At 39.0% G+C, this 18,672-nt stretch overlaps 2 protein-coding genes across 2 annotated transcripts; both read right to left on the reverse strand.

Moving 5' to 3' along the window:
* Window positions 1-6,960: 6,960 nt before the first annotated feature.
* Window positions 6,961-10,024, reverse strand: LOC141009931 (homeobox protein Hox-D9b-like). Its single transcript, XM_073482679.1, has 2 exons — window positions 9,337-10,024; window positions 6,961-7,205 (listed from the first exon to the last, which is right to left on the reverse strand). The coding sequence occupies exons 1-2, from the start codon at window positions 10,022-10,024 to the stop codon at window positions 6,961-6,963; spliced, it is 933 nt and encodes a 310-aa protein (XP_073338780.1).
* Window positions 10,025-15,781: 5,757 nt separating this feature from the next.
* LOC141009051 (homeobox protein Hox-D11b-like) lies at window positions 15,782-17,893 on the reverse strand. The gene is made up of 3 exons (XM_073481460.1): window positions 17,293-17,893; window positions 16,078-16,216; window positions 15,782-15,875 (listed from the first exon to the last, which is right to left on the reverse strand). The coding sequence occupies exons 1-3, from the start codon at window positions 17,891-17,893 to the stop codon at window positions 15,782-15,784; spliced, it is 834 nt and encodes a 277-aa protein (XP_073337561.1).
* Between the last annotated feature and the right edge of the window lie 779 nt (window positions 17,894-18,672).

Genomic DNA, 18,672 nt, shown 5'->3' on the forward strand with positions numbered 1-18,672 from the left:
TAAACACCAGTGTCTTTTCTTGGTGTTGAGTTTTTTTGTGTGTTTCAGTCTCTGAAACAGCCTCACATCCTCAAACCTCCTCATCCAGAGGCTCCACTTCGAGACAGCATCATTGACATGCTCAGTTTGTTGACAAAATACATTTATAATCACATTTTATTTATTTTATTCCACAGTATCCGACCCTCGTATCATCACATTTAAAGAAAAGATGACCGGGCTGTTCATATATCTTTGTGTTATATCCTGCTGCAGCTGGTCGGCTACATGTTCCTCCTGCAGAGACTCCTCCGCGCAATCATGTCTTCTAAATGATCCTCGTGCATGTGGCTCACCTGAGTTATTTGTTACTGCACCACTGACGATTAATCTGGTGTTATTGCAAAACATTGTGTTGGGAGCAACAATTAATCTGAAGCAATCATCTGAAAATTGGTCGTCTCATTTAATTCCACAATAATTATTCCCATTGTTGCAGTTTGTTACGAGGTTATTTCGTTTATTTTCATTTCGGACACCCCTTCTGGTTACACCCTGAATTTAATCAGAATTTAAAAACCTTTTTTTTTTGTTTCTTTATCATTTTGCAAAAACTAATTTCGTTTGTTTCCCCCTTTTGCTTTTATTTGTGCTGCAGGACCGAATTATGTTGTGTTACTATGTTAAAAATGAAATTTAGACCTAAATTTATACTACATTTTCAAGCTTTCTTGTCTTTCTCAGCTTTTATCTACTTTATTCTTAACAAAGCTGCAGCTTTCAGTCAATATTTGGAATTACGCACACACACTGCGTGCGTAAAAGACGCACAGACAGACATTTTATCTTAGAAAATGATGCCAGGAGGTTGATTTCTAACCTTCTTATTCAAAGCAAGAACACAGAAATATAATTAAAAGTCTGTCGTTCATTAAAGCATAAACATTATTATTGAGGATTTGAAAATATAAGCGATGAAATCAAAGTGATAACCCGGATTTTAAACATCTCAGGCCTGCAAGTATAAAGTCTAAATCCAGACTCTAACGCTCCTCGGGCACACACGCTTTTGTTTTACGTTTTAATCCTCCGTCCGGTGAAATTTCCTGTGTTTTGTGGTGCGCAGAGACGTGATTGAAGCTGTCTGGTCTCAGCTGCGGACAATGACTTTTAACATGTAGAAGGACAGTCGAGGCTCCGAGGGGCAGGAAAGAGTGTCCAATAAAACCATATAGTCCCGATGACTGTCTGGCCTAAATGACTTTATGGCAGACTCCCCCTCTGTGTCTTGGGTGTGGGGAAAGTCACGTTTATTCTCCAAATGCATGCTGTTGCTTTATGACCCTGCAGTAGGATGAGCGGATTATATGGCGGCAATAAATGAGGGAAGCTACGAGGCGCTGCACTGACTTTGACAAAACAAGGAGGCCGGAATGTCTCTCTGTGGACTCAGACTCACAACACGTACCTGGGAGCAGTGAAACACCTTGACGTTGGAACAATATCATCCTGATAAAACAAAACAAAATAAAATAAATGGCATTATTGGCCCGCAATCCAGTAAAAACGTCGAATATGAGATTGGAGTTGGAGGTTTTGTCTCTTGGAGGATAAAGGCGTTAAAATACAGACTCGTTTTAACCTCTAGAAGTAGAAATTTGTGTTCAGCAGTGCAGTATTTTGTGTCGTACGAACATTTAATACAATATATTTCGATTATTAGTCTACAATCCAGTGAAACATCAGACATTACATTCTGCTTTTCTCGTGTTACTCTCCCGTTTGATCATCCCGTAATAATATAGGTTAAAACTATGGTACCAGTACTAATTCTGCTATTATAAGAAGTCATTTAAGTGCAGTGATAAAAGTGTTTTTGTGTGTTTTTCTTTAAAACAGTCGCTTTATTGGCCGATAATCCGGTGAAACGTCAAACATTAGCCTACATATTGTTTTTAGTGTTATTCTCCCGGTAAGGATCCTCCTATAATGATGCTACAGGATACTATAATGAGAACAAGACAGATTTTATCATTAGAGGTAGTACATTTATGTGTGTTTCTCTCTCTCATACACATATTAAAGTAAAATAATCGCGTTATTTGTCTGTAATCCAGTAAAATGTCAAACATGAGAGGAGTTTTTTTTTCTCTTGTAGGATCAATACAGGATAAAACTATGACAAGACTAATTTTATTTTTAAAATAAGTAATTATAATGCAGTTATAGTAGTTTGTGTGTGTTTCTCTCTCTCATTCACATATTAAAGTATAATAATCGCATTATTTCTCTATAATCCAGTAAAATGTCAAACATGAGAGGAGTTTTTTCTCTTGTAGGATCAATATAGGATAAAACTACATGATCAAGACTGATTTTATTAGCAGCAGTAGTCATTTAGTGCAGTAGTAGTATATTTTGTGTGTTTTTCTGTCTCATACAGAAACTAAAGTAAAATAATCGCATTATTGGTCTATTGAAACATTAGATAAAACCTTTCTTAACGTTTTTCTCGTCCCACATGATACAGGATCAAATTATGACCAAGCTTATTATTATAACAAGTAATTTTAATGCACTTATAGCAGTAGTGTGTGTGTGTTTCTCTCTGATACACATATTAAAGTCAAATATAATATTTTTGGTCTATAATCTGCCGAAACGTCCAACACGAGACACTGCTTTTGCAGTGTCCTTCTCCTGTCGGCTCGTCCTGTAATAATAATACAGGATAAAACTAAAGGATCAAGACTATTTCTATTAATCTAAGCAGTAATTTTACTGCAGCAATGTATTTTGTGTTAATCGCATTATTGGTGTATAATCGAGTGAAGCGTCAAACAGTACTCGTGTTTTTGTGGTGTTTGTCTCTTCGCACCGTTAAACTGTAGTTTAACACCGTGACACAACACTTATTCTGTTATTATATGCAGGCTCGTGCTTCTGCTGCAGTGGGCTGATGTGATGTTGTGTTATGATGTGTTTATCTCACACAAAAATAAAATAATGGCGTTAGTTTTCTTTATAATCCGGGGAAACGTAAAACACGAGGTCCTGCTGCTGTAGTGTTTAAACAAGGGGATGAAGGTATCACACACTCTTCTTCAGGACGAAGTTTATTGTGTCCATGTCGAACAACATGCTGACGTGTCGGCCTGCTGGCCTTCATCACGGTCTGATGAAGAGGAGTGTGTGTGTGTGTGTGTGTGTGTGTGTGTGTGTGTGTGTGTGTGTGTGTGTGTGTGTGTGTGTGTGTGTGTGTGTGTGTGTGTGCTGCCTTCATCCCTCTGGACGTCCAGCAGCTGCAACATGATTTCAGATCAGCACCACCATATTAAAGACAGTGTGAAGGAGCATCCTCTCACAGATTAACTCCTGCTTCTGTCTCGTTTGTCTCTTCTCTGATCATCCCATAATAATAATAATAATAATAATAATACAGGATAAAACTATAAGAACAAGACTCATTTTATTATTTTAAGTAGTTTATTTAGTGCAGTAGCATCGTAGCAGGCCTAATGTGTGTGTGTGTGTGTGTTTCTCTGTCTCGTACAAAAATGATATAAAACAGACATAAAATAAAATAAATGACTTTAAAGTAATTAAAGCTATCCTGTGATAACATGAACCAAATGTGGGCTTTCAAAAAATGTGATAAAATGTAAAAAAGAATGAGATTAAATGAATTTTCATGCGCCATTTTCTGCCATAATTACTCATACACCCTCTCACTGCGTTGCCTGAAAATTGCCCATGTATGAAGAGCATTTAAAACCGCCACTTTAAAAGGTTTATTCTCATTTAGGCCTATTTGTCGCTTTTTTACAACACCAGGGTTGTAAAACGAAACTGAGTTTAAGTCCCTTTATGCTGCATGAGAGAAACAGAAGGCTGTCTGATTATAACAAAGTGACGCCCTTGGAGTAGAAACAGGCTCATACTAGCAGTAGTAGTAGACTGGTATTATTAATATTATTATAATGGCTGTACACGTGTACTATAACAATAAAAGTAGCATTAGTGGAAATGTCAAATAATGGCACAAAATCCCCAAAAACATAAATTGAAACATAAAATAAACACAACAGGAAAAGTGTATAATTAACAATCTTTTATTTCATTGATAAAAATCCCCACGAGCAGCATATTTAATGAGCCTCCTCTCATCACACCATGTCTCAGTTCAGTCCCAGGCTGAAGGCTAACGTAGCCTGTTTTGTTGTGAGTCCTTCTCTCCCAGCAGAGAATGTGTTGTGTTTGAGTCCATCTCCATCCAGAAAAACAAAAAAACGTAGAAATATCCCTTTACAATATCTGATCGGATGTTATTGTACATTCTGAAATGACACTTTTGCTGGTTGTGCGTTAATTTTTCTTTAAACATGAGCTTGTTTTGTTCTTACAGGAGGTAAAATGAACCATCAGACTGCAGTCACACCATAGCTTAGCCATGACTGGTGTGTGTAAGTGTGTGTGAGTGTGTGTGTGTGTAGAGGGAATATAGGCATGTCCATATCCGCAATATTAGACCCACAGTAACAACAGATATACATAGCAACAATGACGACAACAACAACAATAACAACAAATATGCCCGTCGAGGCCACATGCACAGTTTATAAAAACAAAACAAAGAAGCTTATTCTGTTTTTTTATTTTTTAAAAGTCCCTTATGAAATATTATTTTAGGGGAGACTGGGGTTGGTTGTAACACAGAGGAATGCTCCAATCAGGAGCAAGATAAAGAAAACAGCATGATTATCTATGTAGAGGCCTCTCTGACTGCACCTGAAACAAACTGAATCACTCCAACGCCTCTTCATCTTCCAGTTTTCTATTGTATCTATATTAGTTTGCTTGTTTGTTCTTTTTATAGTTAACCTGACGTACTTTTCTGATCCAGAACAAGTGCTTATCTTCCTCAAAATGCTTTGTGGACTGACATTACACATATTTCAGCATGTTGCAGCCTGTCCAAATGTAATGAGCGACACACAACTTCAGCCCTGGATGGAAAGACAAGACCTGACACTGAAACCTTTAACTTTTTCCATTTCTTGTTGTCCTCTAATGAATCTTCAGCAACAACCGAGTATTGGCAGTTCTTGAAATACTTTAGGATTTGTGTACATGGACACGAATTGTCAATTTTCTTTATTAACGAGTTCATAAAGGATCATTTCTTTAGTATTTCGCGAACATATTTATATTCATATCGAACTGAAATCACAATCTTTCCCTCACCTTAAACTGGTAATAGATCACTTTTTTTGCTTTAACTTATCTTTCTTAAGGAAATACTGACTGCACACTGTAATGTCCGTAGAAAAAATGACACCAACCAAGAGGCACTGTTTTCCTCGGTCGCTGTCCCCAGGTAACGGTGGAACAACTGGACTGACTGTGGAAACTACACTGCAAAAGAAAAGGAACCCCGCTGACGGAGGAGGCCAAGATGGTGAAGAGGGAGAGTGATAGAAACCGAGCTGAAACAGATGAGTTCACTCGATGGAGAGCGCTCAGGTGTTTTGTCAAAGTCTGTTCTCCCTGTTAACATGTGTTTCCTCTTACCACCGGGACTTTAGAGGTTAAGATCTGGGTGTTTTAGGTCAAATCGGGATTGTTGCAGTTGTTTTTGCTTTGGACAGTAGCCAGGCAGCTAGCAGTAGCCATGTGACTAAGGCTGTCTTTGCAACAGCACAAGCAGTAATACCACAGGGAAAGACCAGGAAAGTTTTCTTTAGCCAAAGTCAGTCGAATAGATAAACTTTGGAGACTGTTTCACAAACTGAAAATACAATTTCTTAATCTTTAACCGCTTTAAGCTCGCAGCTACAGTGAAGACTCTGGCTTACAAATGAGTGTAGATGAAGTCTTTCCAAATCAGTTTGGGATCTTGGTCCTTCCAGAGACTTGGATCACACCAGACGAGCTGGATGAAGACATTTTATGTTTCCTTTCAGGGTGTTTTTTCACATTTTAAAACAAGTCCCCATCTGCTTCAGAATGCTGCAACACTGTTTTGCTGTGAAGCTCCAGGAATGTTTCGTAGACTCTGAAACTTCACCTTATCCTTTAATATTTTGTGTGAACTGGACTTTAAATCACAGCATTTTTAACCAACATTATAATCAGATTTCCCCTTTAAAGTCAAACTAACAAACTGATCAGTAAAGTATATAAATTTACATCAGCTGCAACTGAAACTAATCACTTAAATTTGTCTCTATTTTCAGGAAATTAGTTTATTCTAAGTGCCAGGAGTCTCTTTGTTTGGGTCCTTTCCACAAGTACTTCATTTTAATTTCAAATAAACACTCTGCGACCATTTTTCAGGCCGTAACAGACAAAGTGCTCAGACATTAGAGTTACTCATGAGATTTATCTAACTTCGGTTACGTCTCGTTTGGCACACTGAAGCAAATTTTTTTACGAGGACAATAGTTTTCGCATTAAATCATAAAACACAGTTTGCATTTTGCCAGAAAGCACGGACAATTTATGTGAAGTCAACGATGTGTCAAGTAGTTTCATTTTTCGGACGAGTGAGATATACAGCCGCATCAGGAACAGATGTGAGTGAAGTCTTTGATATCACCTAGTGTGTTCTGATATCATTTTATGGATCTGACTGTGATTGTTTTATTCTGAGCATTATTTACAGCTGCCCACAGGTCACAGGTCGACTGTCTTCATTTGGTAACATGCAGATGGAAGAGTTCGAGAAGATTTAACATGAAAAGGCCAAAAAATACGAGTTTTTTTTTTTTTTTTTTAAGTGTTACAACACATCCTGGTCTCCCCTGCAGAGTCACACCACTGCAGTGCTCCAAGGCGGCCATGTTAGCCCCACAATCCGTTGCTTAGTAACAGCTGATCATGCCATATGAGGAGCACTGCCTCACCTCCTCCACACCTATCCTGGAAAAAAAAGAAGAAAGAAAAGAAAAAACTACCCTAGCCTCTTCTTCTCCAAACCCATCATTCATTGATATTCCTCCTATCCCGGGTCATCAGCTTCTTCATCTTCATCCGTCTGTTCTGGAACCAGATTTTGACCTGTCTCTCTGTCAGATTTAAGAGTCCTGCCACCTCCAGGCGCCGGTCTCTGGTCAGGTACATGTTGTAGAGGAACTCTTTCTCCAGCTCCAGGGTCTGGTGTTTGGTGTACGGACACCTTTTCTTCCGGGTCGACTTGGCGTGGATCCAACTGGCTGAAGGATTTTCTAGCAGGAGAGAAGAGGAGAAAGGACTTCATAGATTTTATACTTAAATCACACACTTACTTTCTATTGGTTTAATGGCTGCACCTAACAATTACTTTCATGATGAATTAATCTGGCAACTGGTTTCACGAGTAATAGATTAATCATTTAGTCTGTAAAATGTAAAAAACTGTGCAAAATGCTCATCACAGTTTCCCAAAGTCACATCTCCAAATTGCTTCTCTTGTCCAAAACCCAAAAACTATAACTTTATAAACATAAATGACAAAGAAAAGCAGCAAATTCTCACATTTAGGAACCTGGAATCAGTAAATGTTGACATTGTTACTTGAAAAATCAAATATCAACATAGTTTCTTTCAGTATTCAATACTTTTTAAACCGACTCATTGATTAATCGACTAATCGTTGCAGCTCTAATTGGTTGGTGTGTATCTGTGTGTCTCTGTGTGTGCCTGTGTGTGTGTGATTGTGTTTGTGCAGAGTTCAAAGACTGACATAAAAAAATCAAAGAAAATATTCTCAGGAACACATTTTATGAGCCTGCAACTTTTGGCTCATTAGAAAGAGAAACAACAGCGCGCGCTCCAAACACAGCTCCATAAATAAAGACAGTGTTCAGCTGCAGCTGTGACCCAAACCAGTTATTTAACTTTATTGGCATTAGGTTTGTTTATGCTCTCATTCCACCCTTCCTTCATTTCAATCATTTAACATAATGTGGCTTATAGAATTATGCTCACGGCTCCTGATGTAGCTATAGACCCCTATAAGATGATTTTGGGAGGACAAGCATGCAGCAGTAAATACAGCAGAGTGTCTCCTATAAAGAGGCTGCATCTCTGTCAGAGGGTTGATAAACGCTGCCTCATTTTTAGAATTATTTAAGCACAGTTGGAGGGGAGATATTTGAACTATTGACTGATATGAAAATGTTTTATTGACCACTTTAACAGGCGTAAAGCAGCCAGAGATTGCTGGGAAATTATGGCTGGACAGACGGGCAGCATCAGAGCAACAAGTATTTTTTTGGCTGAGGAGATCAGACACTCACAGCACACAGGAGACATTTCTGCTCAATTTGCTTCAATTTCTGAATAATTTATTTGATGGACTCTTTGAATCCTCTATTTGACAATAAGTAGAACACTAAGATGAATCATAGCAGTTTAAAATATTTTAAACATAATTTCTGAAGCAAAGAAAAATAACTAGTGTGGCCTGATAATCAAGAAAATTATTCTTATTTTATGAGAGGCCTATTCATAATGTTTTACCTATTTTCCTTGTTCCTCTGCAGATTTTTTCAGAAATACAACCTTACACAGATGAAAATAATCCCTGACTCTGTGCTGGAGCTTGAAGTCACTCCCTAAAATCCATAATTAAGGGGGGGGGGAGTTAAAACATATGTGATCATGTGATCACATCTGATGGGTTGATTCAAGCTAGCTTCACGTCTGCACAAAGTGACTTTAATACCAAACAGACGCCAATGCAAGTGACTGCCTGGAGGAGGGAGATAAAACCAAAAACCTACAACTGAGTAGTGAGAAAAAGAGCTAAACATTTGCATTGAGTTTGGCGCCTTCCTTTATGAATTAATCAGCAGTTTTCAGGGCGAATTGGTGGATGGAGGTGGAAGAATAAAAGACTTCAATATTTAATCTCTTCAGTGTGAATAATTTGGATCCATCGCTCGTGGAAAAAACAAATAATAAACGTATTTGTGGCTGCTTCTGTCCAAGCTATGAGCAGTAAAAGCTCTATAATTTATTAACACAAATTATTGGATATAAACGCTATTTTTTTGGGCTAAATAAGCTCCGAGCGTTAATGGCAGGAAACTCATTCCTGCACAAATCAAAGCAGAGCAATCCTACCTGTGTTTTCCCTCTCGTGACAAATAGTTAAATAACAGCAATAGCGCCTTAATTATTTTAATGGACAATAAAGTTTTATATTTTACCGTTTACAAGACATTTATAGGCCTATAAAAGTCACGCACACTTACTTACTTGGCCCACATTCTCCCTCTCTGTCAAACACACACACACACACACACACTCACACACACACCTGTGTATGCACATGCTAATAAACATTCCTCAGTTTGGTATATCTGTCTTTACCCGGGTCAAGCTGTTGCTGTGTTTTTCTCTCCTCGACCTCCTTTTTGGGCTCCGGCTTCCTCCCCAGCTCCTCCACGGTCCCAAGCCGCTCGAGGACCACCTCGGCCGGGCTGGCGAAGCTGGAATCCGCGGGGCTGTCGACGTGTGACGGCGGGGAATTCTCCGGTTTAACCGCCTCAAACCTCGGGCTCGGATCTGAGAGGTCACCCTGAGCGGGGAGACACGAGGGAAAACCAGCCGACACATGCGACAGAGAGGTCTCCGAGGTGGCAGTCGCTCCCTCCCAGCAGCGGACGAATCTGCTCTCGGAAGCGGCCGAGGATGCGAGGTGCTCGGTGTGGGTCTGCGTCTGCGGGCCGTAGTACGGGTGGTGATGGCTCAGGAGGTGATGTGGATGGAAAAGGCCGGGGATGGAGGAGCCGGGGGTGGACTGCAGCTGCGGGGATGAGGATGAAGAGGATGTAGAGTTGTTTGTCCAAGGAGAAAAGCCGTTTAAGCTCGTTTGTTTGTTGGAAAAATGTGAAAAATCCGGAATGTGTGAGCCGGGGGTCCCCTCCTCCTCCTCCGCTCCCCGGGTTGGCTTTGCGCAGCCGGCCGTCGAACCCTGCAAGCCTCCCGGGATGAAATGTGCACCGTACGGCTCTTCGGTCTGGAGCCCCATCATGGAATAATAATTCGTTAGCGACATGTTTATTTTATTATTTCAATAAAAAGACACTTAAGTGCGCCTGTAAAACGTTAGATGGGCTGGTATAGTGGCTTACATCCTCCCCTAAAATGGTAGTAATTTTTTTTCCTGCCCATACCTTCTCCTCGACTGCCCATTGGTTACATTGCGGATCACATGGTTAGACTGTATTTACCCGGTATATGAAATAAATCAAATAATTCTTTTGTGCTCAGCGAGGTGGTTGTAGGCCCGCCGTCCTGCTGCCAGACGGGCCTGAATGTAGCAGCAGATCCAGGAGGTTTTAAAACTGAGGTTGAAACATCGTTTTACAAGCTGAATAAAAAGTAGCAGGGAGCCGTTTACAAGCTCGTGTGAAGCGTGTGTGTGTGTGTGTGTGTGTGTGTGTGTGTGTGTGTGTGTGTGTGTGTGTGTGTGTGTGTGTGTGTCCTTAAAGTGTAACGGGACTGCACAGAGGAGAGAGATGGGCTTTGGCTTTTTCTTTGTCTGGACAAGTGATTTTCACTGATCTTGAGCTTCCAATGAAAATACTCTGCATTTACGCACAGTTGCTGTAACTACTACCCAAAATCACAGCCCCATAAATAGTCTTTAACTGTTTCAGTAATATATTATTTACACATTTTAAGCTATCTTTTTTATTCATTTACTGACCCAATAAATTTGCCTACTTATTAATTCTTTGTCTACAAAATAAATAAAATCATGTCGCAAGTGTGCGTAATTACGCACAGATATTACATTCTAAAACCGGGCATATTTTCCTATTTGGATGTTTTGCTGTTGTGACCCGTCTATGTCCAGTGGAAACAATTTTTGTGAGTTAAATTTTGTAAGAAAAATTGAACGACTCAGTTTAACCTTTTACTAAATAAACCATTTAAATCCTCGTTGGATTATCTGACAAGTGAAAAAACAGGGCGTTTTTCTTCGCTTATGAATAATTGACACTTTGAAGACACATGAATCCTTCTGTATCTTTTCAGTTGGTATAATAAACCAGTGCTCATGGCCCGCTAGAGTTGTACATTTACAATATTATCTACAGCCTATTGAAAACGTTGCAATTCAAAAGCCTTATTTGGCCCCGTGACAATTAATTTAAAGACTTTCTCCATTCACCGTCACTGTGTCCATATTTGTGTGTGGAAGTGAAATCCCATTGGCTGGAGAAGAGGGTGACAAGCAGGATGAGGGCGTGGCTCACACTTAGACAAAAATAGTCCTCTACCATAGACCTTGATCGCTGTTTCTTGTGCACTCTTAGCGCCATCTGCTGGGTGGATTAGTTGAAACAGGACAGGAGGGATTCCCAAACTTTATCATCTCAAGGCACACATAGGAGGGCCATGTCTACAGAGTACAGGCTGCATTTAATAAGATCTGGTCCTTAATTAAATCTAACTCCAGGAGTCACATAACAGTTAAAAACATAGTGACATTTCTACTAAACTACCTGAAGCTGTCTGCCCCCTGGAATAACCATAGTCCAAGTATATCTATTCACCAAAAACCTCTAATAGCGATATATAGCCTGCAGCCCAGAAGACCTCTGGTTTATTTCAGCACACAGGTCACTTCAATGCATTTTTGCTATTACACCATATCAAGATAGAATAAACTCTGTCAACTGGTCCCAACAATAAAGTGAACACATCAATCACCACTTATAGTTTCACTGAGCTGGACCCTTGAGGATTGAGGCCAGATGGGTGTAATTGCAGTGAGTCCCTCTAGGTGGCAGTGTCACCATCGCTGCTCCTGTGGTGGAAACGGGGGGTCAAACTGTTCAAACTGCTGTTAGAAGCTGACATATAAATGTATATAACAGACAGCAAGAAGTAATGGAAAGATAAGAAAGATAAGAAAAGATAAGATAAAAGATACTGGCAAAGTAACTAAGTACATTTATTTTAAGTACTGTACTTAAGTACAGTTTTGTGGCACATGTGCTTTACTTGAGTATTTCCATTTTCTTCTACTTTATAGTTCCACTTTGGAGGCGAATGTTATACTTTTTTCTCCACTACAGTTATTTGATAACTTAAGTTACTATTTTGCAGATTACATGGTGCATTGGAGCCAAAGCAGCACATTATACATGCAATACATTAAATCAATCAGATAAAAAGAAACACTGATTCTGATAATAAAAAAAAAAAAATGAATATCTGATCTGACAATCAGCCTGGCGGGTAAACAGTCCACCCACAGTACACAGAATATACATGTAAATATGTGAATTAACAACAGATACTTTTACTCAAGTACTATTTGTATGTGTGACCTTCACTTTTACTTCTGTGAACTTTTTACAACACTATTGACTATAACCTGATACCAACTGTTGTAGAGATAAAGACTAAGAGCATCTGTTAGTGAGGCACTACTATTACTGCTGCATTTACTACATTCACTCTTTATATGTCTTTTACTGTCAGGACTACTTTGCTATTGCTGTTACTAGCACTATTACTATTACTTCAGCATTACTACTACTGAAGTCCCCCTAGCATGTATAGTCAGTGAACAAACAGTGAATAACATTAATGTTTTAATTAAAGTCAACCACTGAAACTGCTCTAATAAATACATATACATATGTAATATACACAATAATGTTTTATTATATCTTTATCCATTTTTGTACACCAGCTTCAACTTATGAGTTGTTTGTCCCTGAAGTTATGATTAAATACATTTATTAAGACGTATATCTGCTTACAAATGAATTATAGTGTGTTATTGACCATTTATTAATGTGTATAGACTGCTTATAAATTCCTAATGGGGCGTGGCTTAAAAGTGTTGCCGGTTACACATAATGAACATATTTATAATGTGTTTTAATGCACCTATAGCACTATATATTCTTAGTTATAGGCACTCATGAATACTCATAAAGCTTTATAGCAATAATTAAAGCTCATTATGCTCTAATGTTTATAATACATTAAAAGCATTACAGTATAATGTGTTATAGTGTGATTGTACTTGTAATCAATCATAAATATTGCTATAACTGCTGGTCACTCACTATATTTGCACAGATTGTAAGTCACTATAAGTGGTCATAGTTTGCTTTAAATAAAGTAAGGGGAAAATATGAAGTTAATGCACAAAATGCTGTAATTTATTGTTTTGTTTTTTATTAGTTTTTATTGTTTAGGCAACAACACAAATTATACTACTGTTTGTAATGCATTGTAGACATTGGTGTGATAATGACTGCTCATAAGTATGATAATACAGCACTAAAGGTGCATTACAACACATTATAGGTAATGTTCATAATGCATTATAGACATGGGCTTGATAGAAAGTGTTACCTTTTAACTGTTACTCCTATTTCTATAACTGCTGCTGTTATTGCATCGACTACAACAGCTGCTTTTACTGCTATTAACTGCTAATTGGCTGAAATATTACTGTTGCTTCAATTATTCATACAAATACTTTCAGTGCTGCAATATACAACTGAAACTGCCACTGTTTCTCCATTTAACAATTATCCTCCTTCAGCTTGCCTCTATTGCTGCAGCTGCATGACTACAAATGCTATTACTATTAACACTGCCTCTTAAATTACAGCAACTGTAACCACAATTTGCACTACAATAACTACACATATGACACTGTTATTGCTTCTAATTCTTATTATATTACTAGGATTTAAAATGAAATGAAAGTAGCACAATGCCTGGCAATAAAGATTTTAAAAAATCGTGGACGTTGTGGGAGAAAAGGCTGAGCAGTCTTGCAGTTGAGTTTATTGTGGGTCATTAGGTTGAATGCCTTTAGCTCGGACCAGAAACACAATCTCTCCTTTCATCTCACGTCACACACAAATACACACTCACCACAGCCCCCCACACCCACACACACTCACACACACACACACACACACACACACACTCACACCCACACACACTCACACACAGACCCAGGAGTGAGACAAAGAGAGACAGCAGACCGTCTGTATTGCCCCAATAAAAGTCATTAGGGTTGAGGAAATGGTGGTTGTGACAGTGTTTTGTGTTGCGGTTCAAGGTTCATTTGCAGCCTTGGACTCACTGAGTGTTTCTGCTGTCTGGTCCCGTGTTGTTCAAAGTCTGGGTCAGAACTCCAAGAACACAGAATACATGCAAGACAATCTTTTTAATACTTTTGTGTTGCAGTTTGACAAAATCTACTCTTCACTTAAGAATGTCACTTTTATCATATTGTAAACTGAGGCTGCAATTACCTGCTTAATAACCTGATATTTAGTCAGTGAGGTTGTGTTTACAATTCAAGGAATCATCGACCTAAAATGTGAGCGTGTTTAATCGTGCCTGTGGGAATGCTTTGTTTGTCACAGAGGTGCCCACAGATGACATTCATTTCATTTTATTACTACATAAAAGCAGGCAGACAACACCCTGTGAATGCTTCAGACAATGCTGTCACAACCTGTGTGCAAAAGTAGTTTGTGCAAATATTTTCTTATGTGCTTCATTTTACACAACCAATCAGAAAAGTGTGCCTCCACCAAGAGAGTAATTATAAACGGTAAGTTTGAATTTATAATAAACCTAAACTCCAAATGTGACATGAATTTGTTGTGTTAAATGTTTTTTTGAAAGTTGAAACCTTTGTCAATTTATTAGTATATTAGCAATGAATTTGAAAATAAAACTTTATTAACTCAAATGTTTTTATATGAAATTAAGGATTACACTCTTCTATAGTTAATATTATAAAAGCCCCTTCCAAACAAACACCCAACAGTTCCTTTTTTTATTGTATAAGGTTGTCCAAAATGTTAACACATTGTCTTTAATCGTACATGTTTTGAAATACTGTATAATCAGATAATAAATAAAAACACACGCAATGCAAGGACACATAAAGGAAGAAGATAAAGGCATGAAATAATGATTTACTAATGATGGTATGTCATTCAATATTTCATCACATTAAAGTTAATTTGTCTTTCTTCAGTATTAAAAGTATTTTTGCCTAAGAGCACAGAAGCAAAATGATAAAAACACAAATATCAAATGTGACGTATATCAGAATAATTCATGTAAATTGTCTTCGGTTCACCTTAAATGATTGTCAATAGATGATTTAATTTGATTTTATGAGGTACAAGTATATATCGCCAAACATTCATATGAAACCTTGAGCAATTCTTAACAAATTCACATGAACAGCAACAGGATTTATAATTGAAAAACTCCTGACATCTGCACTGATGGATCTTTTCAGCTGTGAGTTGTAAAAGCACACGACTGCACTGTGGGACGTCAGATTGTCAGCAGTGCAAGTCAACTTAAAAAAATCTAATTGAATCAAATCAAAAACACAAGGCTCCACAGATATACCACATCTGTATTTGATGTTCCTCTTATTAAGTGTTCAGACATGAAAAATAATAAAAATATGTATGTCCTCATTCCTTTGTATTAAGAGGACATGATGGCCTGAGGCAGAGAGAGAGGTGGTGGAGGGGGGTAATTTCTTTAGAGTAAGCCACATGACTTCAGAGGGTTCAGATGAGGCAAGAGCACAATTCTTAATCAGAGGCAGCAGATTGAACAGAGGAGCTGCTGTGTCCGACGGTTCAGGGTGCGTTTAGTTGGACCCTACGTCGCCTGCCGACATGATTGGAATGATTCAGTGCTGTGACAGGGGTTGGAGAGCTGTCACAGTTTGTGCAAGACATAGAAAAAAGCATGACAGTCTCTTACTGCTGTCTCCCTCGTGTGTTCATCAGAACAGTTGGTATCCTGTGTAGTACTGCAGTCTCTCTCTTTTCAGCTTCTTCTCTTTCATCCTTCTGTTCTGGAACCAGATTTTCACCTGTCTGGAACAGAAAAGACAACAGAAATGTGTTTTTTTGATTTCTTTGTGCTTATTTAAAGATTTCTCATCTAATTTAACCTGACATAACACCAGTTGGAGCAAAGTTGTTCCCTTGTAACGGGGCTCAGTCCCGCTGGACCTGCAATATGTAACTTTTATTAAATTAAAAACATAATGAAAGACATCTAGCAGCATGGACGCACCGGTCTGTCAGGTGGAGACGGTGGGACAGCTGCATACGTCTGTCTTTGTTGATGTAAATGTTGAACAGAAACTCTCTCTCCAGCTCTCTGGTCTGCTGCTTGGAGTAAGGACAACGCTTCTTCCTCTTCACACAGGCCCCTGACATAGAGATAATAAACAGACAGATAAAGTTCATGTTGATCAGTTTGAGTTGATTTTAACTGAAATGTCAAAACATCTTAATTTCTGATTAAAGGTGAATGTCAAGGCCCAAGTCAAAACAGAAGAAGTTAAGAAGTTAGTGACCTTCTAAGTCTAATTGATGCTCAAATCACATTTTTAGATTTACAAATTGTTTGTTATATTTGCTCATTTAGGCCCACGTGTGTGTTTAGGACCACTGTGATAGCCTGTCAGTTGAGTGTGTGACTAACTTGCCAAGACTGCCGCAGAAAATGAGAATACTGATTAGCTTTTATTGTGTAAATTGATAATAATCACATTTACTGGCACTGTTTACCAGTGCTAGTTCATTGCATTAATCCAGTTCCAGGCTCCTTTCACACATTTTAAACAGACCCTTTCTTTTACACAAGGAAAAGTATTAATATAAGCTGCAAACAAGCTTGTACATTCATGAGCCTATGCAGTTTGAGAGAGATTATATTGTCATATTAAATACATTCCTTACATTTTTTTTAGACATGTCAAAAGACTATGCTATTATCTTTTTTATGTTGATGTTCAGCCTTTGTTATATCCAGTCCTCTATTCCAGTAGCTTTACTTAGAAAGACAAACGTGGTTTTATAAAATATATCAGACTAAATAAATAACAGACATAAATTAAAGAGTTGTCCTGACTTTCAGTCTGTTTCCAGCCCAGACAAAAGGTCTATATATGAATATTCTTAACTGCTCAGTTTGGGCCCATTCTGGCTCCTGACGCAATCTTACGTGCCAAACTGTTTGTCGTCCGTTTGTCAGTGTCAGTGTAGCCGAGAGAAAAGACTTGTAAGGCTATATTTCATCCAAGATAAAGAAATAATATGCCTTTACATGAAGCCTTTTATTAAAACACGCAGGATATCACACAGTGATCGGTTGGAGGCTCCAGACTCCAGAAACTACAGTCTGTTTTTTTAAAAGGTCTCATTTAGGAATCAAATAATTTAGCTTCATTTTCTAATTTAAAATTACAGCACATTATTGTACTGTTATATAACTTCCACTTACTTTGTGCATGACTGTATTCTCCTCCACAGCCGCTGGATAACAGCGCATCATCCTCGTCCTCCTTCCCAGCCAGGGTCGTCTCTGACCCCGCCCTCACCTCGCTCCTCTCCCCGCTATGACAGCTCGTCAGCTCGGCCCGATTCGTCTCTTTCTGCTGTACGATCCCAGTTATAGTCTGCGCCTTCGGGTCCAGCTCTTCGTCTGTATAAGCGGAAAACTGGTCGAAAGCCGGCGGCAGCACTCTGTCCCGGCCTGCCGGGAAGAGGAGCTGTGAGTCCGGATTGAACGCCGCGTATCTCCGCGCGTCTTCCCCAAACGCCTGCGTGTGAAAACGGGGGAAGCTGTCCTTGCTGGGGTTGAATATCGTCTCCGATTGGGGCGGTAAGCCGTGGTACTCGTGGTAAACAGATTCCCAGGATGGAGAGGTGATGGGACGGGTCCATTTCCACGGAGGAGGGCAGCAGTGGCCTCGGTACTCCGACAGTCCTCGGGCTGCAGCGGCGCTCTGGTCCAGCCGAGTGGAGCCGTTTTCCGTCAAAAACGGTGAAGTGATGGAGCCAAAGTCAGACTTTGACGGATAGGTGCAGCTTGGTAAATACATGGATAAATACTGAAAATTTGAACGGGGTTTGGTTTGGCTAAAAACCTAAAATAGTCATAAAGAGGGTAAGATGTCTGCAGCTTTCTCTATTTATACATGGGGTACAAAAGACGAGTTGTTTCTCCCTAAATCTTATAAAAAATCAATATAAACTTAATTAATATAGATCTGCGTCGTGACCTAAGCCCTGACGCTTAAAAGAAAGAACCATAACCAGCCTCTGATATAAATAATAAGCCACATTTCTTTCCTTAATCCCCCAGACCACAATGAAAGCAGCTCCCAGTGTCCTGTGGAAAGTCAGGAAAACATACTGTACAGTGTTTGACCTTGAGCCTGCCCAACCTGGGTCTGCTGAGCACAATTTACTAAACCTACAGTGAGAGTACAGGCTGGGCTGCACGTTTTTGTTGGCAGGCCAGCCCCAAACACACACACACACACACACACACACACAATAGTACAATAGTTGCTGCAGTTAAGCATTTATGACATTTTGCCAGGAGGTGAAATTGGAATTTAAACCTTCACACTGAGTGTTGTAGCCTGTAATAAAAAAAACTGCCTTTCAAGAACGCAGAAAAACAATCCTGTTGCATGTAGCCTGTGTTTATCCCTTATTCGTATGTGCAGGTCATATGACTTCATGGATGTGTTTGACTTGTACTGTAAAAACCACATCAGACGTTCGGAGAAAATGTCTTCAGATTTTTTTATGGAGCATGAACATCTACACGCAGGCCCACGATTTCAAAGCCCATCCTGGACATTACGTAGTT

Source organism: Pagrus major, chromosome 15 (genome assembly GCF_040436345.1).
Source record: "Pagrus major chromosome 15, Pma_NU_1.0".
Lineage (NCBI taxonomy): Eukaryota > Metazoa > Chordata > Actinopteri > Spariformes > Sparidae > Pagrus > Pagrus major.

Excerpts from the sequence above, each read along its gene's own strand:
- LOC141009931 (XM_073482679.1), bottom strand. The coding sequence starts at position 10,024 with ATGTCGCTAACGAATTATTATTCCATGATGGGGCTCCAGACCGAAGAG. Across the intron at positions 7,206-9,336 it reads ACAGCAACAGCTTGACCCGG|AAAATCCTTCAGCCAGTTGG; the intron begins GTAAAGACAGAT and ends CTCTCCTGCTAG.
- LOC141009051 (XM_073481460.1), bottom strand. The coding sequence starts at position 17,893 with ATGTATTTACCAAGCTGCACCTATCCGTCAAAGTCTGACTTTGGCTCC. Across the intron at positions 16,217-17,292 it reads AGAATACAGTCATGCACAAA|GGGCCTGTGTGAAGAGGAAG; the intron begins GTAAGTGGAAGT and ends TCTCTATGTCAG. Across the intron at positions 15,876-16,077 it reads CGTCTCCACCTGACAGACCG|ACAGGTGAAAATCTGGTTCC; the intron begins GTGCGTCCATGC and ends TTTCTGTTCCAG.